Raw genomic sequence first — 25,523 nt, 5'->3', positions numbered from 1 at the left:
TCTTTGACACAGTACATGTATACATATATATGCATATACCCTTATAGCATTAAACTTTAAAAGGCAAAACAGTTGGCAAAATGTTCTGGTCTGTAGGCCTGTTTTGACAATGGTGTGGTTATACTGTAATTCAGCTCACATTCAATTATATACATACATGTGCACACCTACCAACCAATTATTGTTGCCTTTTAAAAGAATGTTCCTCTCTCTGGCTTTTAATTTGAAAGGTCACGTCGGATAATCTTTGCTTTACGTTGGCTGACTTGACGTCATTGCTTAAAAAGGGAAACCCTCTGTGCTGCTGTGGGAGTCTCCTTTAAAAAAAAAAATCTTGCCGCGTCACTGGGATGCGGTCGCCGGAGCCGGGCATCTCGCCTACCATCCCGCGTATGTCCCCACCGCCGGTAGGCCACATTTTCTGATTCTAATGTACAGGTTGTTTTTGCCTCTCGTTTTTCTGTCTGTGTATTTTTTCTGATAGAATCTGCCTTTAAATCCATGCATGCAGCGCGATGTGACCACAGACCCGGTCAGCCTAATGACTCCTGACTGAGCCGCAGCTTATGACTTTCAGTGGTAACCTTTCTCACACGGGAATAGCGCTGCGAGGCTATTATTAGATGGCTTACTTTTTAAATATATGTCCTATTAATAATGTAGCTGCTGAAGCCAAGCAGCCGCTCACTTGGCACTTTATGCGTCCTGCAGGTTACAGGACGTTTAAATAAGTGAGCACCAAAGCAGCTGGTCTCATATTACAGGCTAGCGCTGTCAAGGAGGAGACATGGTCATAAACAAAATTGTATGCATTCAGTCCATCCCGTCAGGAAGCTGCCCTTCAAAGCTAAACAATCCGAAATAGACGCAAACATCAGATGTTTCAATATGTTGTTGTTGTTATATGTTGAGCGTAGTTCTGTAAAATGTGTATGATTTGAATTTAACTTTAACTCTCTGTCAGGCTATTATTAGTTTAAGGCTTAAACCCAGTGCCCCCTGCTACAATCGTGGCTCCACTTGCACACAGCTTGTGCAAGACACTGGTTCAAACTAATTAAACAAATTGGACATGGATATTCTGGCACATGACCTTCTTAAAACATTACTTGTAATAAGCATCACAAGCTGATTATAGGGATAATTTTATTATGCATTTCTGTCACTGCTAATAGAAATGCATAATTTACACGTGAATCTTATGATCTTATTATCTGGTTTATATATAATATATATATGTGTGTGTGTGTGTGTGTGTGTGTGTGTGTGTGTGTGTGTGTAAACCCCTGACTTAGCAGAGAGCAGTTCGTGTTTGGGTCTTTCTCCTTTAAATAATTCATTCAGCATTTCATGGCATTATACTTATACTTTATATGGCAAAACATTCTGCTCTTTACTGACCTCATGGTGTGGTTACTGGGATTTGGCTCTGTATTCTTGCTAAATCTATATAGGGGAGAAAAATTAGCCACAGAGCTTCTGATTTTGGTCTAGTGTAACTTAATTGTTCAAGTAGTAACATTTCAAGTAGTTATCTACTTTTAAATGTCACACTCCTGGTTCACATCTCCCTGCATAGGTCAATTTGTTCCACATATGGGAAAGGTATGCTGTGACATAACGTCTTTTTCTTCGCTCAAGTTACACCACATGCCTCCAACAGTGGAAGCTTTGTGCTATCTGCTGTATAAATATGGAATTGGCCCAGGTTTAAAATGTGGCATGTAAATAACTGTCTTAAAAAAATGTTCCTTTGATGCTGAAAGAATAAAGAAATGTCTGAGCGGCCAAGAGGTTAAGGACACAACAAACTATATGTGCCATATCAGAGGCTGCAGCTATAATTCCAAAGATAACTCTTCAATGGATCCTGGAAAATGAGCTTTGGTCATTTGTTATTTCTTTCTAACATCCTGTTTAGTTTTGTTTAATTTAAATCAGCTCCCCTCTTTTCCTCTTGTAAACATATGTTTTCCCTGCAGCTAATGGCCTAATTAAGATGTTTATGCTGTTTCCTCAGCTCTACATGGTTTGGTCCCACAGTATTGAAGCAGACACAGATGATGTTATGAGATGTTAGTCATATTTGTCTTTTACACAGAAACTGTTTTAAACCTTCTGTTTTCTTTTCGTAGTGATCGACCAACTACCATTTTCTTCCCACACCAAAGATGTCAGCTCCATCAAACGAAGTCCATGTGGTGTCGTCACAGCATCAGCGCTTTTTGGTTTTGTTCGACTTTGATGAGACCATCATCAACGAGAGCAGCGATGACGCAGTGGTGCAAGCTCTTCCCACCAAACAGCTTCCCGACTGGCTAAAGAACAGCTACAGGGAGGGACACTACAACGAGCACATGCAGAAGGTCTTGGCTTACATGGCAGAGCAGGGCGTGTCAAAGGACGGCATCCATTCAGCTGTGGAGAAGATCCCACCCACGCCCGGTCTCCTGATCCTGTTGCAGTATTTGCAGAGCCACAAGCAAGACTACGAGCTGGTGGTGGTCTCTGATGCCAACATGTTCTTCATCGAGACATGGTTGGAGCGGGCTGGGGTACGAAAGCTATTCCGGAAGATTTTCACAAACCCTGCCAGTTTTGATGCCACAGGTAGACTGGTGCTGCTCCCGTTTCACTCCCACTCCTGCTCAGGTTGTCCTGATAACATGTGCAAGCAGGTGATCCTTCGCGAGTACCTGGCTAAACGGCAAAAGGAGCGTGATGGTGTTCCTTTTCAGAGGGTTTTCTATATCGGAGATGGGGCCAATGATATCTGTCCCTCTTTGGCTCTGGGGTCCCGGGACACAGCATTCCCCAGGAGAGACTTCCCCATGCACAGGCTGCTGCTGGAGAAGCAGCAGTCCCAGGCAGCTAAGTTTAAAGCTAATATAGTTCCTTGGGTCAGCGGCGAGGACATAGTGTTCTGCTTGAAAAAAATAATGGAGGAGAGATGAGATCTGTGTGTGTATGTGTGTGTGTGTGTGTGGGGGGGGGGGGGGGGGGGTAGTGTGTGTGTGGTATGTAGTGCTTTGATAAAGTGAGTAAATGAAAGGAGCAGATATACCGTAGTAAAAAGCGCATTAACCCTGGTCCTGGCGAGGGGCTAGATGAGCAAGATTTTACCCAATAACCTTTGGTAAACACTGCTGTGTGTGTCTGTTCTTTTTTTTTTTGAAGATTTAGTTTTGGGCTTTTTGCCTTTATTGGATAGAACATTGGATAAAGTAGGAAACCAGGGAGAGAGTGGGGAATGACATGTGGGAAAGGAGCCACATGCCGGACTTAACCCTTGGCAGCCCGCTTGAAAGACTAAAGCCTCTTTACATGGGGCATGACATAACTGCTATAGGCCATCAGAACCAAGTGTGCGTCTATTTTAGTCATCTGTTTTGACAAAAAAAAAAAGACATCTATGGGAAAACACTTATTCCTATTTTGGTGGAGAAGTTAGGACTATCAATGCCACAGTGACGTTTTAACAGTAAATATCTAGCCGGAGCCAGCATTAGGTTAGCTTAGGTTAGCGTTAAGACAGGACACAATGGCATCTACAAGCTGGCTTTGTCAGGAAACAAGATCTACAATAAGAAAGACTTTTAATCCTAAAAAAATCAACACATTATTTAATCCATACAAAATGGCACAGTTGTATGTATGCGCAGAGTATTTATGTGCACGTCTCTTCAGCAGGAGCATGTGCGAGGCAACTACATCGGACTGAGAAATAGTCTGTTAAATAACCAAATTAAAAAAGTGGGAATTTTCACTTTGAGAACTAATTATTTACTATAGAAAGAAGGTATATTGTATATGTATAGATAAAACGTATTCCCCAAAAAGGTTAAATTTGTTTTTGTTAGCTTGGCCTATTTTTATTTATAGGCTTAGAGTGTACAGTTGTGCTTATCATGACCAATAATGGAGATACAGTGTGCACTGCAGTATTGATGGTAAAGTTATTTCTTGTTAAATTCTTAACTTCTGTTTATTTATCATTGTTCGTGTATCTGGATACATAAAAAGACAAACTGCTGTTCTCCGTGCCCCAAGCAGTGACAGAAAGAAGAACATGTAACATATTGCCACATAAATATACTGTACCTACAAATCTACTAAGGAAGAATAACAGCTCTAAAAGTACAACAGTTACAATAAAAACTGTTCAGATAATATAAAGTAACAAAGAAAATACATAAAAATAGCAGGCAAGAAATAAAACAGGCAGCATGCAGTTTTCACCAAAGCCATTCAATGAGTGTCTAAAGTGCAGTGGATTTGAAGTGGAAGTGCAGCACATGTCTCTCTGATAGTGTGAATGACAGAGCAGAGGGGGGAACACTTAATGATCCTGACAGATTGTGGAAAGAAACTGTCTGCTGCCGCTCTATCAGGAAGTTAAGAATGAAGATGATACAAGAGTATTCTGGCATAGAAGTTCTTATCTTCTGTGGACCGATTGGCTTTGTATGCAAACTGTAAGGGCACCGTGTGTGCTCGGAGGCTGGCCTTGATGTACTCAGTTACAACTCTTTCAAAACATTTCATGGCAAGGGGAGATAGGGCAATAGGACAGAAGTCAGATGAAAATGCTGAAGAACTTGATCAAAGTACTCCAGAGCAAACGTAAACAAATGGAGGTGGCTCAAAAAAATTTTTTATCATGCACTGCAACTATAAATGAAATTTATATCAGAAAATGCCTCTATGTTTGACATTTCTGCACAATCTATGTTGTGAAATGTGTCACAGTTTCTGAACTTTGTTCACCGACAGCTTAAAGCTATTCCACCCTTTGGGGTCTCTTTGTAGACAGCCATCTTTGAAAAACACAGGGTTCAAAGCCTGGACGATGGATTCACAAGCAAGACTCTTGCACATTAGCTGTGCGTTCACCTCCACCCACGACTCTTTACCGATACTTACTCTTGATTATACAACAGCGATTTACACCAGCATGAGGGACAGGGAATGCTGTAGCCATATGCCTGCACTGTGGCTCAATGTTGTACCCTGTGAACCCGAGGCATTGACAGAAACTGTACAAGTTAAAGACTTTTGAATCTAGTTCTATAGTCATAAGCTCGCATTCTTTACCTGTATTCTATGTATTTATGGTGGAATGTATCCCTATAAGCTATACAGTGCTATGGATGAATTACAATGGTTTCAGTCTCTTTTGAATATTTGCATTAATAACACAACATGTAACTTCATTTTGCCTCAGCAAAATCACCACAGGCACTGGAAAATATATTTTAAAATATAATTAAATACTTGGATTCATATACATGGTTTACAGGGACATGTATATCGTTTTTTGAAGCAGGGTTAGTACTCCAACAGTCTACATTTTGATACTAATGGGGCATGTACACTGTCTGTTTGTTGTTTTTTGCAGTCTATGTTCAGATTGAGTATGTAATGAACACAAGTGAACACCCCCTATAATGGTCCTGTAACCTTAGGCAAGAGGTAGTCTAAATAACTGAGTGTATATTTATATTCATTTTATATACTGTATATTTTAAACATGCATAACATACTGTACATCCTGTTCAAGGCATTACACTTAACAGAGATAGGTCTGGTGCTGTATAAGAAAATAGTCAAACATAAGTAATAAGTACTATTGTTGATGGAAAAACTTCGCCTTAAACTACATCACATTACTGTAAAAGTGCTTGAAATTTCCTAAACCAGTGTTATAATATCTCAGGGAGACGAGTGTTGACAGACTAACAAAACATGTATTTGTATTTAAAGCATAAGCATATAGGTGCTACTCTCAGAACAAAATGGTCATTTGATGACTTACAGTATTGTGTTTATGGTATAAATTTATGCAGCTCAAGTTTGGTCCAGAAATTCTTTGACAGCAAAACCTAATCTGTTCAGGCTTTGTGTTTACGCGCCTTAAATTCTGCGAGCTTTACCCGTTCTAATGGAAGAATTGGGGGTATTTTAATTTGCTTTACCTATATTAATATGTGTGTAACTGTAAAACTTCCATGGAGTTGAGTGCAATAATCAATAATGAATAGTTAATATGAGATAAAAGAGATTGAGGATTTAATGGAAAGAAAAACATGTACATTTTCAGGGATGATAATTGACTACAGATCACCAAACCACAGTTTAGTTATGATGACTTAGAAGTTGTATTATGGCTTCACAACCAAATAAAATCATGTGTTGTTGCTTGGCTGTTATGTTTTTTTCTCTATTTTGTGTGTGGTTTACTGTCATCTATTCTTTATTTAATCATTATCTACTGATGTGTGTAATTCATTGTAAAAAGCCATTTATTAATTAATGTGTTTCTTTTTGTTATCTGTGCCTGTAAATTACTAAATACTGTATTGGTAAGGGCCTGTATTACTACCTAAAGTGCAGTTACATATAAACGGTTCTGTACTATGCTTAAACTACCAGCACCTTGATCATATATGGACTTACATCAATATCTGAATTTCATAATTCCTGAGAATACCTAAGTTTCGTCATCTTTTTTTATTTGTATTCATCTTTGGATTATTGATAGAGTTAGAAACAGGAGAGAGAATGGGCAAAGACATGTGCAAGGGGCAAAAGTTTGGACTTAAACCCAATCCTCTGCACGGAGGACTACAGCCCCCATACAACGGGTAGGACCTAACTGCTGTCCGAGACGAGGCCATCAGCTTCGTCTTATACTTCACTATATCATATACAATAATATTTTATACAAAGTGTTTGGATAAAGGGTTTATGCATAAATATTACATTTATGAGTTACCTACCTGCCAAAAATGGATATGCAATCTGAATTTATCACCAACTGTTCTCCACAGTATTTCACAACTTTGCTGTTCCAGAGTTTTTATTGTAATCACAGGATCTGTAATAGTTTAGCCCATTTTTCACAGAACTACCAACATATAATGCTCACCTTTTCTACTACGCTTAATTGATTCAGTATATTTGTTGTGTGAAAGGGCCAATATACCATGAAAAGAGTGTACAATGTTTTATTATAAAAGCCCAATATTATCTCAGTAGGACTGACCATTCCTTAATTAATGGAATAATACTGGTGTCCTTTTTTAGTCACTGGTTTTGGGAATGACATTGTCAACTCAATGTCAGATGAATTAGGAAAAGAGAGAGGGAGTGATTAAGGGGAAGGGACAAGGAGAAGAGGCATCACATAATACAACTCATCCCCTCAAAGTAGGTGCCATGTTGAATTAGCAGTGGACGCACAAGCAGAGAAAAGAGGACACAAGGGACCCGGAGTGAAGAGCGTCATCTGAACCACTTTCTCAACTTGCAGGACTTTAGACAGCCAAAGGACAGAGTGAAGACAGAAGGGCAGGATTAACAAGCGGCAGATGAGAGAGCAGAGTGGCAGGGTCAATCCAAAGAGAGTCAGCAGCTAGAGTGAGCAGATGAAACGTGGTCAGCAGCACTGAGCTGTGATCATATGTGTAGATATAGGAGATGACATTAAAAAAAAGGGATAGGTTTTTATTCATCTTCAGGATCTCCCAAATGTACGTTATATCATAGAACAGGTTAGGGTTTTGGTTGGGATACTTTTCCATCCTTCCCTGCAAATGCCAACTTTTAATAAAATATTGGTATCAAGAAGAATGTTCCCCAAAATCCCAGAGTAACAACAGCATGGAGTCAAATGGGAACAAATAGATTGGGTTAAAAATAATCTGTCTGGTTAAATTTGGTATGACCCTTATGTAACAGCCATCTAAAACCCCCGAAGCTTCGCCAAATTATTTCTGCTGTGCCAGTCTCCCAAATCATTTGCCAACTTCTCCAAGGCTGTTTGGATGAAGGAAAATGGCCTTGACTTTTTTTTTTTAATATGGATCTCCATGGCACTTCTGTGGCAGTGTTTGGGAACATCAACATCCTGAGCTATCACATAGTAGGACATCCCAAGTACCAGCCAATGAACAATAAACGTTGTTCTTCTTGATTGTTGTGCACACCATTAGCCCTGTCCATTGCTCATATTGTATACTTATGATTGTTAAAGTCAACCAGATGTCTGATTTCAAATTAAACGTTAAATGTTTTTATTTTTTCTTCTAATTTTGACATCATCTCAAAATTAGAAAAAAACAAAAAAACAAGTTGGGTTGGTGTCAACCCAAGGTTAGGTAGCTAATGTCAACTTACAGCCTTCTAACATGATGTTTGGATGTCAACCCAGCATTAGCCTAAACATCAACACTGGAATAATATTAACTCAAAATGTATTTTTGATGTCATTCCAATATTGGGATTTTTTGATAATTGCAAAAACATCAACCACAGTTGTGTGTTGTCATCAGTGTTGTTTTGTTTCCCTCCTGTCTTGATTACCCTGATTGTCCTCACCTGTGTCTGATTACCCGTGTCTATTTAGTCTCAGTGTTTCTTACCGTCTGTGTCAGTTCATTGTATTTTGTAGTCTGTTGGTTTGGTACATGGTTTGTCTCCCTGCTCCTGTGGATTACCTTGTTTTTTCTCTTTATGGCTCTTTTGGACATTTTGGATTTATGATTCCAGTAAGTTTGTTTTTTTGGCTCTTTGTTTATGATGGAAACAGATATATATATATATATATATATATATACACACGTGCAGTATGATGTTCAGTGTGTTCCTAAAATTACTAATAATGCATGATAAATATTGATGATGAAGACGAGTCCATGGTAAAATCCTCTCATGCATTAATAGAAACTTAGTTTACATAAAAATACTCAACACTATTAAAAAGTATAACTGAATATTTTTAGCTCCCAATATTTCTAAAAATGAAATAAATATACTGCTCCACACCAAGAGACAAGAGGATGTGCAAACTTTGTTTTAATAGTTTACAATTCTTGGGAGTCACCAATTTATTGCATATTTTTACTGTTGTTTACACCTCTTGACCAGAAGATGGCGTCATGCTTCGGCGTTCTCCTGCCAGTCAGACATTTGTTGGTTCTTCATATACTAAGAATTCAGAATAACAGGGGAGCTGTGTTGCACTTGATTAATGACAAAAACACATGAAAGAAACAGACGTCTTTCCTCGGCATAAACAACAACTGATGTGACTTCATGTAACATCTCTCAGACAATATGACAGTAAAGGCTTGAGGCCCTGATGCTGAAGATGACATGTTGTGTTAGTTCATTCTCTATGTTACAATTTGTGAGTGAGACGCTGCTGAAGTCAGCCAAATAATGTGTTGATTCAGCTCTCTTACTTGTGTGTGGGGGACTAATCATTGTGTGGCCATTTTTCCTTTAAAAACCACGTTTCTTTATTTAATCCATAATTTGTCTCTTCCCATGTAGGCCTACTGATCTGAATCATTTCTACTTCTGTCAGATGAGATAAAGTCATTTCATGTGTCTATCTTTCCAGCCAAACTCTCCATCATTGGTCTCTCTCCTCATCTGATTTTGTCTCTCTGATTTGTTCTGTCACTTTATCCTCTGGGTGATTTTGTGTCATTGTTGTGTCTGCCATTATATTCCCAGTTGTCAGTTCAGGACCCTTTATGACAAAGTCACCAGTAAATTTAAAGAGCTGACCACAGTCACACTTTACAGCCCACATTTACTTTGCATTTCTGTTGCCTTCTCCTTTCAGTTTGGCTTCGACATCACTCTCTCTCGAAACCTCTATAGTGTGCTTGGATGTCTTGCAACTCTCAGCTCAAATGATCCAAGCTGAATTGATCCTTCAATTAAGGTCATATTGACACTGACATTGTTAGGGAAAGAGTACATGCTATGTCTGCTACGATTAATTGGCAAAAGATAACTTCATGTCCAAACCAATTTTCCATGACCTCCAGTGGTAAGTGAATGGACAGAAAATCCAATTAACGTCCATCTGCTGCGAATGATGACAAATTGTATTGGAGGATCTCAAACTTGTCGATGACAGTCTTGCCGCCTCCTGTTGTACGACCCTGTCAATATCCACATTCCAGTTGATACAGCCATCCCCTTTACCAATAACAGAAGACACTCAACTGTTAAAATGCTTTAAATTGGCAGGGCTCTATGATGATTGCTTTTATGGATACCCTCATTGATTTTTCTGCATTCAATTACTTCCTTTGAGGTAAAAGATAACGCAGTTAAGGGACTACAGCCTTGTAGGAGGTCGCTCTGAATTAAGATGTGGACTTCCTATGCCAAAACACTATCAGGCCGATTAGGGTTGAAAGTGTTTTCCCTCCCTGTGTTTGATTCTTCTGCTGATAGTTTAAGAATACAATGCCAACTGAAAGTCAAGCAAATAGCTTTGAGCAGTAGCCCTCCCAGAGAGAAACAGTCAGTAAGCAACAATAGGAGATGGAAAGCAGAAAGATGTGCGGGCTTCTTGAGGGGATGTTTGTCTTTGTCCTTGAGATTAACGGTGGGAATAAAGCTAAGTTTCCAATACTTGTAGGTCATCAACAGGAACACCGTTTAAATTGTATTAACAGTTCCATGAGGACGTTTAACATGAAAACACATAATATAAAACAAGGGCATTGTGGGAAGCTGTTTTATTCATTGATCTTGTTGCTCTGTTTGTTTGTCTCAATCTCTTTTTCTTTATCCCCCTCTATCCCACTTTTCAAGCAAATGGCTGTCCAACATGAGTCTGGTTCTGCTCATGGTTTCTGCCTGTGGAAAGAAACTCCTTCCTTGCCTGACTTTTTTTAACTGTTGCCAAGTGCTGTGCTCGAGGTGAATTAATGTTGGGTAAGTCTATGGATCAATTGTTATTTATAAAATGTCTTCAGTAAAATGTATGTCGAATTTAATATGTCATATCACACAACACAACAACCCGCACATTAGGTGTCCACTGGAAGGAAAAGAGGCAAAATGAGTCCAACCAAAAGATTGTCAACAGAAACACTGCAAATCCCTTAATGCAAGATCATCTTCTGAAGAAAACCTGTTGCCTGATTACCGCCCTCATCTTGAAACTTCACATCTGCCGTTTGTACACAAGCTGATGCAGGTTTGTTTTCTAGGACTTTGAGCTCTGCAGCAGAACCACAGATGATATTATACAGCTGTTTTTGCAGGCTAAGCTCTGTTCTCCATGACAAGTAAACTGACCTTTGTGTTTTAATATTCATAGAGTGCCCCTTTGTTAAAGACTTGATAGCAGAAATCCATGATGTGTATCCAAAGGCTGATGGAAGAAGATGAAACGAATTGTTGGCGTCTGTTCAGTCTCATGCTCTGTCTTAAGACAACAGAGAGGGAAATATGTGTTGTCCTACATCTCTGGTCTTTGCCCTTCTTATGAAGCCCTGACTCATGACCAACTTGTTCTACTTGTTTGTGCTTAAAGACCAGGATGAAACTGTGGGAAACTTTCCAATGAACTGTAGCATTCATTACAAAAGAGTATTGACAATATGTTTCAAAGACATTCTTAAATGCACCAGAATGCTAAACCACCCGTTCATTGTTGAATAAACAGCACCTGTAAACCTATCTGGGGATTTGATCTTACTTCCTCAGTTGTCACTTGATGCTCATCTTTGTGACCTTGATGACAAACAAGAATGAAAGAAACGATAACCTTTAAAAATATGTGGCTTAAGAGAATTAGGTATATTGGAAACATTTAAAAAGTTGTGGCATTTACCTGAAAATATACACGTGGAGACGAGGTGACGTGATACAGCAATACCATTAATTAGAGATGAAAATTTTTTGAAGTATCCACCATATCTTTACTTTCATAATGAAGAACATATGCCCCATTATTGATAGGCCATGCGTTAGTTAGAATGATGAGAAGTTTTTTTCTTTGCCTTTAATAAAACGTCAAAACGATAAAAGGGGGCATTAAAGGATGAATGCATAATGATGCTCGACTTTCTGACTCTCTCTCTCACACACACTTAGAGAACAGAAGCCCCTCCTTGCCTTTAACCAGCCGGCTATGTCTTTCTGTACTGACATGATCAAGCTCTCTCCTCAGTCCAGTCTCCATGATAAAAGACAATACATCACCCAAATTAGCAGAAACTTCCCTCAGGTGAAACTATGCCCAAATTTTACTGCGTGGGCGTCAATATAATATTTTTTTGCTCTTATTTGGCGATGGTGGTTTCCCATTCCCTGAAGAGTAGTTGGTTTCCTCGGCGGTGAATTTGTGAAGCGTGAATTAGTCCCGCTTTGTTTGACGGAGCGGAGCGGCGTCTGATGAAGTGAGGATGCTGAGGGGAGCTCGTACATGAGGTGAGGCAAACCCTTGTCAAGCTCATGTTAATAAAGAAAGTGAAATTGATGAATAGTTATTTGAAGATTATGATAAACATAAATACCTTTAATACAATGGGATTATGTGTCTAAATTAGCTGCCATGCAGTTGATTCAAGCTAGTTTCATCACCAACACCAGTAATGTTTGCTAGTACAGATGAACTTTGTCAGTTGTGTTTGAAAGCTTTTCAAGGATAAACGTAAAAAGAATAGATAAAGGGCAGCAGAAATAACAAGTACTCTATCATACTTTACATTTTGATAAAACAAACTTTTTTTTTTTCTGAACAAAATGTCAGTTATTTGAACGTTGGCGTGAAACACAGTAAAGTCCCTGAGACGTGTGAGCTGCAGGCTGCCTGTGTTTCTGTCCATTCACTCAAAATAGTTCTATCAGGAGCCCATTTAGAGCTGTATTTGTCCAACAACCAGTCACAACACAAAGACATTACATTCATTTTCACCTTACTGTTTTAGAAATAAATGAAAGCCACACATATTGGTATTTTTACTGACAGCGCCTAATCAAATTAGTTTTCGATAACAATGGCTGGTAAACTACTATATTTTCAGTCCCATTGATGGAGTTAGATTATCATTAGGTCCAGTTGAGGAAATCAATAAAGCAACACAGACATTTAGTTGACCATCTTATCCATCTTTATATCAAACTGTATTGAGTCAGTTCTTAGATTTAGTCCCTTGTTTGGGTCTGATTACAAAATGAGCTAAAACATGTTTTTGTGAAATAAAAAGGTTTTTTGTTTCCTCCTTTTTTTTTTTAAACAAGGTAAAGTAAATCATCTTACAAATCTTCTATGAATCTTTTGAATTGTCATTTCCTTTGTAATCACAACATATTGTTTTTTTTTTCTAGCTGTAGCCTTTTAAACAAAGTGATGAGTGAGTCCGAAGCTTGAAACTTAAAATGTGATAATCAGTTTTTCCTCAATTAAAGGAATTAGGGCGGATTAAAAACAATAAAATAATAAGTCAAATGTACACAAATAGGCTTTTTTTCCCCAACAAATATGGCGATTGGTGAATTAAAAAACATTTCTGTCAAAGATAAGAATGGCCGCAACTGATTGGATTTGACAAACTTTCATGGTGCTATCTGTGTTCTCTGTTTGCAGGCACATGGGCTTTGAAAACTGTCTCGTTGCTGGCCGGCGAAACTACGAGGATTTGAAGAACAAAAGAAAAGGAGGTAACAACTTTAACCTCACATAAATAGAAAAAAAACCCAAGGCTGAAATGACACTTATATTACTACTAATAATAAATCGTTTATTTTTGTTACCCATTTAGGTAGGTGAGACTAATCTTGAGTGTAACTAATACAACATTACTTTAAAATGTACTTCAGTAGATTGTTTGCCAGTGAAGTCAGTGTACTCTTTAATATCTGCAAACATTCCTCAGGTTACCTTATGTTCATATACTTGTATGGACTTATTTCCCAAGCCTCCACATGCCTCTGATAAAAGAGCATAATGACCGAAGCTAAATCAGGAGTATGGCTTTCAAGTTTTACTGGCAGCTAATATTTACTCACAAATGAGCAGCTGCACAGTGCCGTGTGGTTGTGACTCTTTGAGGTCAGGACGTGAGACGACTGCGCTGACACCGAATTGACAGAGAGCAGCGAGTGTGTCTGTTGTGTGAATGATAATAATTGTAATAATGTATAAACACACTGAGTATATCATGCTTCAAACTACTACTCCTGCTCTCTGTGTAATGTTAATGTTCACACTTGGTGTGTGTGTGTGTGTGTGTGTCTCACCGGTCACACTGCTCCGGTGTTGCCCGATGAAGAGAGACAGAAAAGTGAAAGCCCCCGCAAAGAAGACACTTTTATCTAATGTGGACATGACAGGGATAATGTTTACACATCAGATCATCTAATGAGGACACACTTAAAGGGGTAACCCGGGTTTAATAGGCGATCGGTTATGAAACATCACATTGTCTCTTAATTATCCTCAATAATAAAATCATATGGGAAATTAGACTTTAATTTCAAGAAAATGATCGAGTACATTTTGCCTGCGACGTCGGCAGCTGTTTTTACCCACTGCCAGCAATTCACTCGCTTTTTCTTGTCTGTAATATCATGAAATATGGTGTTTATCTCGTCACGTGAATGTGACTTTTAATAAGCGTAATGAGATGTTTTTAATAGGAATACATTGCTTCAACATTTATATCAGCAGATATAAGCCTAATGTCATTATCCAATGTCAGTAGCCAAATCGGTGAAATGCTGGCACAGCACTAATGATTCTGAGAAGAGGTTGTTATCTGGCAGATAAAGTCTCAACGGAAGTTTCATTTTCAAACATGGAAGAAAAAGGTGGAACTGTGTGAGCCTTACAGCAAAAAAAAAAGTCATGAAACAAGTATTAGCAAATTGTCATTTCGGCTCGGGTTTTCCCAAATGCTACATCTCTAATTTTTGACTACATACTGTATGTAACACTTACACTGCCTAAGATCTGAGGCTGATATGATCAGAATGCTTATTTGTAGTCCTCTTAAAACGGGCTCTATAAATATGTTGCATGATGAACAGATTTGGCCTTTTCTTATTGACACCGCTTTGATAAGATTACAGGAAAAAATAAAGTCTGAGGCCCCGAAGTGAAGTTAAACATGAGTTGTACGCTTGACGTAAAAGATAGTCGCCTTCATATCGATTGCCACGCGTAGTTCAGTGGAATCACACGATCGACAAAAAGAGCGGAGAACAACATACTGACAAACAGAAAACACAACGCGGTCGTTTATTCACGTGCTCGGAGATCGTAGTGGTCGCGTGCTCACACTGAGCTCCTCGTCACAGGATGTAAACGTGACCTCCGGATAATATCCTGCTGCATTCTCATCAGCTCAAAATACTGAGGGGCTGGCAGGAGAAATTTGAGATTTTTTCAAGTGTGAAAGCCCCTTAACATTAAAATCTAGATGTTAAATAAATGACCTGACATGTCGAGAAAACATGAAGGAGAGACCTGTTCGTAAAGTAAAACCAGGTAGTTCCCATCTCTTTTCTCGCTGGATGACGCATCGCATATGAAAGCATGGAATCCTTACAGTGGCTCCTTTATAATAATAATTATAATTATAATTATAATAATTTAGCACAACAAATTAGCTGCATGCTAACAGCTTTTGTCATGTTGATATTGGGTTGCACTGCACTGCAATCTGCTGATACGTTTGGATGTGTTTAACGTATTGGCTCCATGTACAGGATGCACAGTGACGGGAGTCTGTGGACTTGAAGTTTGGCTGATGAGAACACTCGCAGTCTCTCCTTGCAGCACTTCCTGACAGACGATAACTGACTCAAGGTTTACTGAGGAGTGGGCCGAGTAATGTTGTTGTTCTTTTTGTCACGTCTCTTTATATTTGATTCGGCGCATTCTCATTGGTTGGCCTGACACTTCTGCGTTGTGATTTGATTTGTTGGCCTGAATTGCGGAGAACACAAATGCACGTCACGGCACAAGACGAAGGCGTTGTAAGTTCTTAATACGCTTCAATGAAGTCGTCTTTCTTCTGCTGTTGACGTCCCTCTGCAGGTTCGAGATTCAGAGTTGAAGTGCAGCATGTTTTTAATCAAGGAAAAAGTAAACCCCACTCCCCCTCCTCTCCCCATCCAGAAATGGAAGTACAGTGTCAGCAAACTACAAAGTTTTTACAGTGTTCTTTTAAGTTAAGAGCCAGTGAGTGTTTCTTCCTCATGAGATAGATTTGGGGTGAAGCATCACTTAGACCGCTCGAAAGAAAACCACAAAGCTTCCCAGTGTGAAGCCTATTTAGATAGGCATGCTCTTTTAAGTTTCAGTCAAATCCTTCTTTTACTAGCACTGTGGGGAGGTGGAGGCTGTTGGTCTGAGGCTGCGAGACATCTGGGAATATATACAAAAAAAAGGTATCACCTTCAGGCAGTTGATGTGGCACTACTTGCAACTTGTTGCTCCATTCCTAGGAGAGGTAAGTGTTGTGTTTGAAATCATGTTTACTCCATATTCTTTAGTACATACTGTAAATACATACAATACCTTTAGGTTGAAATCCCCCCCCCTGCATAGCTTCTGACACAAACCTCAGACCTCTTCTGTTGGTGAGTAAAATGCTACAGAGCAGGATAAGAACGCATAACGTATGCTGAGCTGAAAGGAGCAACGTGAACGGATTGTTCCTCGTTTCTTGCCGTCCACGAGACTTGTGTTTGGGTGGTGATTGCTCAAAATAAGCTCATTACACAACACAGCCAGATGTGCAGTTTTAGAGAGCACGTGACTGTTAGTGAGACAGTCAGGGCTTTTTTAAGTTCTTTTTTTTTTTTCCAGACATGAGAAAGCATGTTGCAGCAGATGGCCCAGGTTTCATAGCACACACTTATTCAGATATAAAATATCACGGTGACTCAATGCGAAGCTGTGTCAGTGTGTTATACACAAAGTGCCAGTAAGGACGACACCGAGTGGCAGGAGGAGTCATACTGTATGTTCTCCACACAGTCATCTCAAAGAAATCTGAAAATCAATGGTTTCATTATTTTTTTTTTCAAATGCTGCAAATATCAAAGAAAGCAATATCATGAACGAATGAATGGAGGTGCTAAATAGAATGAGCTATTTGGGAGTTCCTGGTTAGGGAACAGAAAATCCCCCAATACACAGCTAATTGATTGGTTCAGCGTGACTCCTCTGTTTGAATTCAGTCCAAAATGTCAAGGACCGCATTAGAAAGTAGCTGACTACAACTACCAAGGTGCAATTTGGCTCACTCATTGCTTGGTTAGCCTTAGCTAAAGCCTGGTTCACACGGCAGGATAATTGCGCCGATTTTGGCCCCGATTCTCCCCTTCCGATAATCTTAAGGACGCCCCGATCGTCATAAGATAATCTTGTAAGATCATCCTGCCGTGTGTGGTGCGTTCAGACCGCTCTCGTCTGCTCGGAAGAATGTCGGGACCGCTCCGATCTCAAATCGGGGATATTCAACATGTTGGATTGTTTTCCCCCCCGAGGGGAAACGAGCACGAGCCTGTTGACTGTGACGCGTAGCCAATAAGAAAGCGAGGTGACGGCGAGTAGCGAAAACACAACAACTACTCACCTCCATATGTAGCAAGTACAGTTCATGCTCCCGTTGTCTCCACTCCTTTGACTGACGCCTCTTTTTAAAACCTGTTTTTTTTTTGAACAAACAATCGCCATTACATCCTCTTGGCCCGTTTGTTGACTCTGGAATCATGTTTGACCTCGAGAGGTTTTGCGAGATTTGCCGTCTGATCCGGGGGACGTTCGCGAGTGAAATCGGTTCGTGTGTGGTGTGTTGATGTCGCCGTGTGGCCGCACACCACACACTGTACGACCAAAACCTGTAAAACCTCAGATTATTTATCGCCGTGTGTGTGCTCTCTCAAGTTTTGGAAATCGGCCGACAATTTTAAAATCCTGCCGTGTGAACCAGCCTTAAGTAACGGAATGTAAAATTCCATGACTTTCACCACTCACTGTTTGTGGAACGACAGAGCTATTTGTTGAAAACTGCACCAGCAAAAGCCTTTCGCCTCATTACTGCTAAGCTAAAGAATACGTAGCTAATATTGCTTTGATGACTCTAGTATTTGTTAGCTTACAGATTTGTTGATTAAGGGCATGTTTTTTTTTCCACAAAATTGTTGGAAATATCAAACTATGAAGGTAGTTTTGGGCTTCTTTCCTGTCCGTTGAGTCATGGGTTTATCTTTTCAATCTGAAGGAAATAACAGTAAACCCCTTGAAACTGAGCCAGAGGTGCTTACTGTAACTAGCTTACTGCCAATTAGCGTAGTCACACAAAGATGGTACACAAATGGTAAACATGATTGAAGATGATGCGTTAGATTCAAGCTCTAAACATCAGAGTAAAACCTTTTTTCAGTTTTCTACACAGTCTGCGAACACAAAGTGACAAAGTCCCCCCAACAACCTGACGGCTGCTCTTGTATCGCCGTGCCTTGTTTGCCTCGGCCTCTTTACTCTGGTTGGCGGATGGATGTCAAGAGCAGCCTGGACTACTGGAATACACACTATTCCTAAGAAAGACACACACACACACACACACACACACACACACACACACACAGTCTACGCCACAGAAGTCTCAACCTCTCAGATTATCTCTCACATGAGTGACTCTCAGAGATGTCTGCAGCTTCAGCTTTTGGCAGATGGATGTCTGCAGGTTAAGCAGAGTTTTTCAAGGTTAGGTACAGCATGAGTTGGTTTAGTTTACTCGAGAAAGAAAATGGATTTTTCTCCTGCAGAGAAAAAACATTTGCGTATATTTCTACTCCTATTTCAGTCACACGGAGTGATATTATTGCGTGCATTTATCTTGCCTCCAGGAATGGTTTATTGTCGAACAAAGACTTTCAAACCTATGAGCATCATTTTATCATCGGCCTCAGACCATGTGCTCTACTCATACTTCTAATTTGGAGTAATCCTGATGTTTTTATAAAAATAATCGTTGTGTAATATATAAACTTCTCTTATTTAAATGACATAAGTTCTTGAAGCACTTAACATGTTAGGGGCATTTGAGCGATAAAACAATAGTAATTATTATTATTATGTTTGTCAGAGGCTGTAGTCCTCGTCGCAGCGTTCGTATCTGACCTCGGCCCTCAGCTTCATGTCCCGCTCTCTCCTCACAACATTTTCTCTGTCTCGCTTTAACCAAGGAAACGAAAATCTCTCCCTGGAAAACTAAATGCTTGCAGAAATATTCTATAATTTGAGCTCGATGCAAAAGAAATGCAACCTGCCACGTCATCAATCATCACTTTGTTTAACCCTTCAGATACATAAGATGACATACTCAGGGAACGTCAACGTTGTTAAAGTGTAGAACGTGATTTCACAATGATTCACCGTCGAAGGAATGTGTTGGTGTTTCTCTCAGCGGAGCAGGTGAAATCACACACTCAACTTTAACTTTCACTGATTGAGCCTTTAGTCGACCTTGGTTTGTTTCATGGATTCTGACTTTGAATTCCAAGAAAATACGACCGCTTGTGGGAAATCTGTGCTCGTCATTTTCTTATTTGAATGTATTATACTGTACATTCAAACATCAAGTGACCTTTTTTCCCTTTTTTTCAGGCTGCTCTGGTTGATGCTTTAACCAGTTGAATTCAAAGTCAGATAATAGCAGCTATTACCGATGATCACTAAGGAACGGCAAACAAAAGTGGACTCGTTAAAGCTGGATAAAAACAGTTTAGTTCTTCTTAAGTGAGAAGGAAGAAATGCAAAGAATGTTGAAAAAAAAGGGATTTGCATACAAGGAAATATTAAGTCATTTTATTTGGTAACTTCCTTTACTTTAGTTTCAGCAACATCTGTGAAAACGAAAATGAGAGGAGCAGGTAAAACAAGGTGCATATTTGTCAAACAGAGCATCAACAATAACCACCAGAAGTCTGGAAAAGTTAGCTCAGAATAAATGTCTCTCTCTCTCTCTTTTAAGAGCAATTGCTCTCCCCATTGAGAGGGCGATATACTACAAGTTAATGGGACAGATTTCAGGCCCAATTACCTCCTTCTGACCAAAGTCAGTAAAGGTCTGATTAACTGATGGTTCCAAAGATAACCTCGCGAGCTTCTCCTGTGGTGTGATGTGGGTTAGAAAAGATCAAATTTCTCCAGCAACACTTCAACTTTATGAACAAATTAGACCGACGTGTTTCGGCTCGTGGCCTGTCCGGATCGTGTTTTGTGGGTTAAAATGAATTGTACGTCGTAAAAATCTTTAGGCGTGTGCCAGGCTTCGACCAATCTTCTTCTTCTTTTAGTTAACTGACTGTCAAAGAACAAGGACCTGATGAGATTCACACACAGACCTGCCGTAGACGTGCCAGCGAAGACGACGCCACAAACCTTCCACCATTTCAAAGAATATCACCCGTAAGAACGAACTAAAAGCAAGAAATGACCAAACGTTCTAAAAGTGATCGGACTGTCAGACATCACCGGGCCAGTAAGTGTTATTCCCCAGCAGCAAACTCTCATATCAGCATTTTATCAGCACCATTTGTCAAACGGTCCTCTGTTTAGTCTAGTCTAGTTTAGTCTAGTTTGTCATGTTCCAAAAATAAAACAATAGGTTAAGCCACAATTAACCATCTGGCTTCTTCAACTTTTACTGAGGAGTAAAAATCGCCCTTTCATGAAAAGAAATAATGTTTTTATATATTTAACGTGATGATTATCAGTATCAACTGATGAGTGATAACACTTTTGGTCATGTCTCCAGCCTTTACTTCCTTCCTCCTCAGGGTTTTATTGTTGCAGTAGTCGTACAAAGAGAGTGATCTTTAAACCAAATGGGAACATTTTTAGTTTATGGAACATCTGGATGCTAACGCATAGTAATGACCTCACGTAAAAAGCCTGACTCAGTTAACAATAGCAATTATGGTTAGACATTCCTTTGTTGTCATTACTCTTCCCTTTGTGTACTATTGCCAACGGTGTGTTTATACAGTAGATGAGCTGTAGGGCACAGCTATGAAAAGAATCAAGAATAAACGTGTTGTTATTGTGGAGAAACGCACTATTTGATAGCCATTTACACTGGGGGAAAGACAAAGTGCTGAATACTTGCAGAAGAGCGTGGGGTGTCTTTATTTGTAGATTTAAAGCGCTTCTATTTGTCCTGTGTGTGAAAGAGACAAATCGACAGACAAACACAAAAAGACAGATTGATAAATACTCTGTTTAACTGTTCTGCCCATGTCAGACATGGTTAGGAAGGAAGGAGTGCCAATGAAGTGGTTTCCTTTGCCAAAGTCTGGACAGATCTTTTCCCTGGTGATAAATATTCCCTTATACTTGGTTGACAGTTGACTCTTCTCTCCACAGGGGAGTAGCTGGAAGTGTAGGTTGCCTCTCACTGTAGTTTCCCTGCCACTACCATGAGTTGGAGTTTCCTGACTCGCCTGCTGGAAGAAATCCACAACCACTCCACATTCGTGGGCAAGATCTGGCTCACGGTTCTCATTGTGTTCCGCATCGTGCTGACAGCCGTGGGAGGCGAGTCCATCTACTACGACGAGCAGAGCAAGTTCGTCTGCAACTCGGGCCAGCCGGGCTGCGAGAACGTCTGCTACGACGCCTTCGCTCCGCTCTCGCACGTCCGCTTCTGGGTTTTCCAGATCATATTGGTGGCCACGCCCTCGCTCATGTACCTGGGCTACGCCGTCAACAAGATCACTCGCGCAGAGGAGCAGGCGGGCATCGGGGGAGTCGGTGGATATTCGAGGAGGAAATCGAAGAAGCAGTATCTGTCGGGCAGGAAGCAGCACAGGGGCATTGAGGAGGCCGAGGATGACCAAGAGGAGGACCCGATGATCTATGAGATGGCGGAGGTGGAGAGCGATGGTGGTGGAGCAGCAAAGGAAAACAGTGGTGAAGGAAAGGGGAAGGGTAAAGTACGCCATGACGGAAGGCAGCGCATTCAAGCAGATGGATTGATGCGCATTTATGTGCTTCAGCTCCTGGCCCGCTCCCTGCTGGAGGTGGCTTTCCTGTGTGGGCAGTACGCTCTGTACGGTTTCGCCGTTCCCGCCTCCTACGTGTGCTCGGACCTGCCCTGTCCTCACAGCGTGGATTGCTTTGTGTCCCGTCCCACTGAGAAAACCATTTTCCTCATCATCATGTACACCGTCTCGCTGCTCTGCCTGGCGCTCAACATATGGGAGATGCTTCACCTGGGAGTAGGTACCATCTGCGACATAATGCGCTACCACAGGTCTGAGCTCTCCGATGACGAGCTGTACGGGCTCACACGAACACGCGAGGCTCTCAACAATGCTGGATTGAGCGGAGAGGATTACAGCAGCTACCCTTTTTCTTGGAACGCACCATCGGCGCCACCTGGGTACAACATCGCCGTCAAGCCTCCTCTGGTATCTACGGGACACCACGAACAACCGCTTCCCATTACCGACCTCAATAACGCCAAGATGGCTTGCAGGCAGAACCACGTGAACATCGCCCAGGAGGAGCGCCAGCAGTACACCAATAATGATGAAAACCTGTCCGCACACGGGATGGGAGATTCCCCCCGAGGTGTTTATAAGGACATCCGTCAGCCTCAGAGCAGGCCGGAGGCTGACAGTCAGGCCTACAGCCAGCCACAGATCCAGAGTAACAACCACAGCAAGCCTCAGCGTGAACGCAAACACAGACAGGCTTCCAAACACACCGTGAGCAAGACAGACGGAGACAGAGGCAGCAGCACAAGCGGCAGCAGTAAATATGGAGTCATAAAGGGTTCAGAGTGGATCTGAGATACAGACTTTGACTTTTGATGTTGTAGATGTTTAAAAATGAAAGTCCTCCTCACACAGACGCCATTCTCTGTGCGTATTTTTCCACACTATAAATTCATGGAGACATCTCCCAATCAATAGTTTTCATTAGGATTGTTGCCAAACACTCATTTACCTGTCGAGTCAACACAAATCTAAACTCAGAAGTTAAGAAACACTTACAAGACAATCAACGCTGAGCCCAGCCTCTTTAAAATGCTTGACAGAGAGTCTACAGGTAAACAATGTCCAATCGGCCTGCCGAATAAGGCTAACGTTAGCAGAGCTAGCGCTGCTAGCCTTTGCTGGTTACTCATTGCTCTGTATGAGAGGTTATATGCAAATTGAACATGATAAAGCCTACACACAAGTTTGTCTCCATTTTCTTATTTCTTCAAAAATATTGCCAAATCTCTCTGCACTATGAGAGGCAATCTGTCCACTGTGCTGGTTTATATCAGGGTAGTAGAACACTGGCAGCATGGCAGCAGCCATTAACCTGAATTACAGCCCTGTCTTGTGACGGGCAGCTACATTACAGCTTAAAATAACATTGTTGGCCTACATAAATACAGATAATTATTCATCCGTTTACTGACCAGTAACTCTGGTGCCTACTAGTAAGGGTGACTATGTTTCATCTTTTTGTTGGCTTCGCGTGGACATCCCTCGTTTTCATGCCATTAAAACTCTTAAATGGAAATATTAGCATCAGAATCTTCCTTCCACCAGCTGGCAGATTGTTTTGTCGCTGAACACTAAAAAGATTTGCTACAGATCTTTAAAACATAAAGATGAAAAGTTTTAAAATAAATGCTAATTCCTGTTGCAAGTTTTACAACCAAGAGTGTCTGATTCAACATTAAAATTTAGGCCTTAAATAATTGACAAATAAATAAATATAATCATCTAAACTTTGATTTTACATGGTTTGAGTTGTTTTTTCCAATCATAAAAATTCACTTTTTACATTTTATATTTTTAATATAATACATCTGATTCAGAACTGGTTATTTGACCAGAAAAAAAACCTTGCCAAAGCAACAAGTTAATGTGTTAGATAAAACACTTCATTGGTTGGTGGTTTAACAATAATCTGAACCCCTTTTTGGATTACAGTCAGCATTGCAGTTTTGCTAAACTCTGTTTTATACAGTGTATAAAAGAACATAAAACATTTGGTCCAAGGTCATTGTCAGCCTGAAAATGTTGATGTCCTTATGATACTGATACGTTTACCTTAATAGTTGTATATTACAGTGTCAGTGTATTGTATAAAGCAAAAGTATTGAAGTAGTTTTACAAGTACAAGATAGATCCTATCTGAATTTCAAAGCTAACCAATGAGCTTGATGGTAAATGACATAAGAACAGTGGATACAAAGCTGGATTCATGTTTCTTGCCACTGTGTTCAACATTTAACTTTTGTGAATGAAAGTACCAAAAAAAGAGTTTATTTTACCAAACATTCTCTGCAGGAAGTTAACAGTGTGGTCATTTATGTGTGTTGAATATGCAGATGCTGCGTTGCTGTAACCTGAGATGCCTTACTAAAACAACCTTTGTCAAAATGCTTCCACTGACTGCATCACTTTCAGTTCAACTATTAAAAACTTTTTTTTTTTTTTTTTTTTTTACAAAAGATCCCACTGTTTGAACTACACAAGGGTTGATGTTTAAGAAATGTTGTTGTTGAATATACACAATGTATTACAATTTACACAATGCTTGATTTGGTTTGTTTTTTCACAGCCACAATCAGTATATTTTCATTTTTGAATCATTGTCATTCAAAGTGTTTTGGAAAGTTAATTGACTTCTCTCTTTGTTCCGACGCCAGTGTCTTATCGTTGAGCTGTTACAGTTTTTTTCTTTTTCTTGAGTTTATCCTGTGGTGATTCTCTCCAATAGTCTTAAAGGTTGTGTTAACATTGAAAAAAAGGTAACCAGTGCATCTAGCCTTTGTTTAAAGAGTTCATTGGAACCTTACATTTATTTTTGCAGATTTTCAAATTGAAATTGAAGTGAGGAAAGTCCTTCGCACTTTGACAGTGTTTTTGTGAGAAAAAACAAATATTTTCGTAAAGAAAAATGCATGTTTTCAATAAAGAATTGGTTTTGATTGTCCTGTGGTCTTTGTCATACCTTAACCAATCTTGTTTTAATGATTGAGTAAATCATAGTAAATCATAGAATATTAATATAAATAATCCTGTTACTGGAGAGATGATTTCTTAGCCAAAATATGATCTAGTCTAAATTAATGTAAACCAATGTGTTATAGGTTACTTTAAAAGGAACTGTACTGATGTTATCTTCAGATCACGGTTTTTACGAGGACAACGCCCCCTGCTGGACAACACTTGAACTAGGTTCTATCTAAAGATTGTGCAAAGTATATCAAATTATTTACAGGCTATGGGTCAATGTGATAAATATATTTCTTGTTTACCAAGAAAAAGGGTAATTTCAGTTGTACAGCAAAGTTTTATCCCTTTTAGCAAAGTGCTAGTGTTACCAAAGTTGCAGATACACAAACCAACAAAGGGACCAATAATCAGAACTGTTTTGGTTTTACTGCATCACTTTCCACCTCTTTTATATGATATCTTCCCATATCTAAACTGTAAGGCTTGCATTTACGAAATAATTGAAAAACTTTTCTCTTAAAGGGATACAATTATTATTTTCAAAAACAGGAAAAGGAAGTGAAAGCTTTTTAAAAACAAAAAACACGACTCTCATTGAACAATGCCATTAAAAATAAAAAATAAGTGTTATAAGTATAGACTGTATAAAGATTACAATATTTGCTCATGTCTATGGTTATAACCTGTAATGTTTGGGTTATTAATAAAACTCACAACAA

At 39.8% G+C, this 25,523-nt stretch overlaps 2 protein-coding genes across 4 annotated transcripts; both read left to right on the top strand.

Moving 5' to 3' along the window:
* The first annotated feature begins 121 nt into the window (after positions 1 to 121).
* On the top strand, positions 122 to 6,204 carry LOC306817043 (putative phosphatase phospho1). Its single transcript, XM_079333599.1, has 2 exons — positions 122 to 407; positions 2,136 to 6,204. Exon 2 carries the CDS (start codon positions 2,172 to 2,174, stop codon positions 2,952 to 2,954), a length of 783 nt encoding a protein of 260 aa, XP_079189725.1. The 5' UTR covers positions 122 to 407; positions 2,136 to 2,171; the 3' UTR covers positions 2,955 to 6,204.
* Positions 6,205 to 11,910: 5,706 nt separating this feature from the next.
* Positions 11,911 to 24,776, top strand: LOC306842188 (gap junction gamma-1 protein-like). Of its 3 annotated transcripts, none has more exons than XM_079372306.1 (4): positions 11,911 to 12,246; positions 13,406 to 13,479; positions 20,134 to 20,245; positions 21,203 to 24,776. In XM_079372306.1, exon 4 carries the CDS (start codon positions 21,256 to 21,258, stop codon positions 22,630 to 22,632), a length of 1,377 nt encoding a protein of 458 aa, XP_079228432.1. In that variant the 5' UTR covers positions 11,911 to 12,246; positions 13,406 to 13,479; positions 20,134 to 20,245; positions 21,203 to 21,255; the 3' UTR covers positions 22,633 to 24,776. The 3 variants fall into 3 exon arrangements, with proteins under 3 accessions (XP_079228432.1, XP_079228433.1, XP_079228431.1); XM_079372307.1 differs by having other exon boundaries at positions 20,134 to 20,318; XM_079372305.1 differs by lacking the exon at positions 20,134 to 20,245 and having other exon boundaries at positions 11,915 to 12,246.
* The last annotated feature ends 747 nt before the right edge of the window (positions 24,777 to 25,523 follow it).

Source organism: Symphodus melops, assembly GCF_947650265.1.
Source record: "Symphodus melops genome assembly, chromosome: 21".
Classification (NCBI taxonomy): Eukaryota; Metazoa; Chordata; class Actinopteri; order Labriformes; family Labridae; genus Symphodus; species Symphodus melops.
This window is presented reverse-complemented; position numbering and strand designations above follow the sequence as displayed.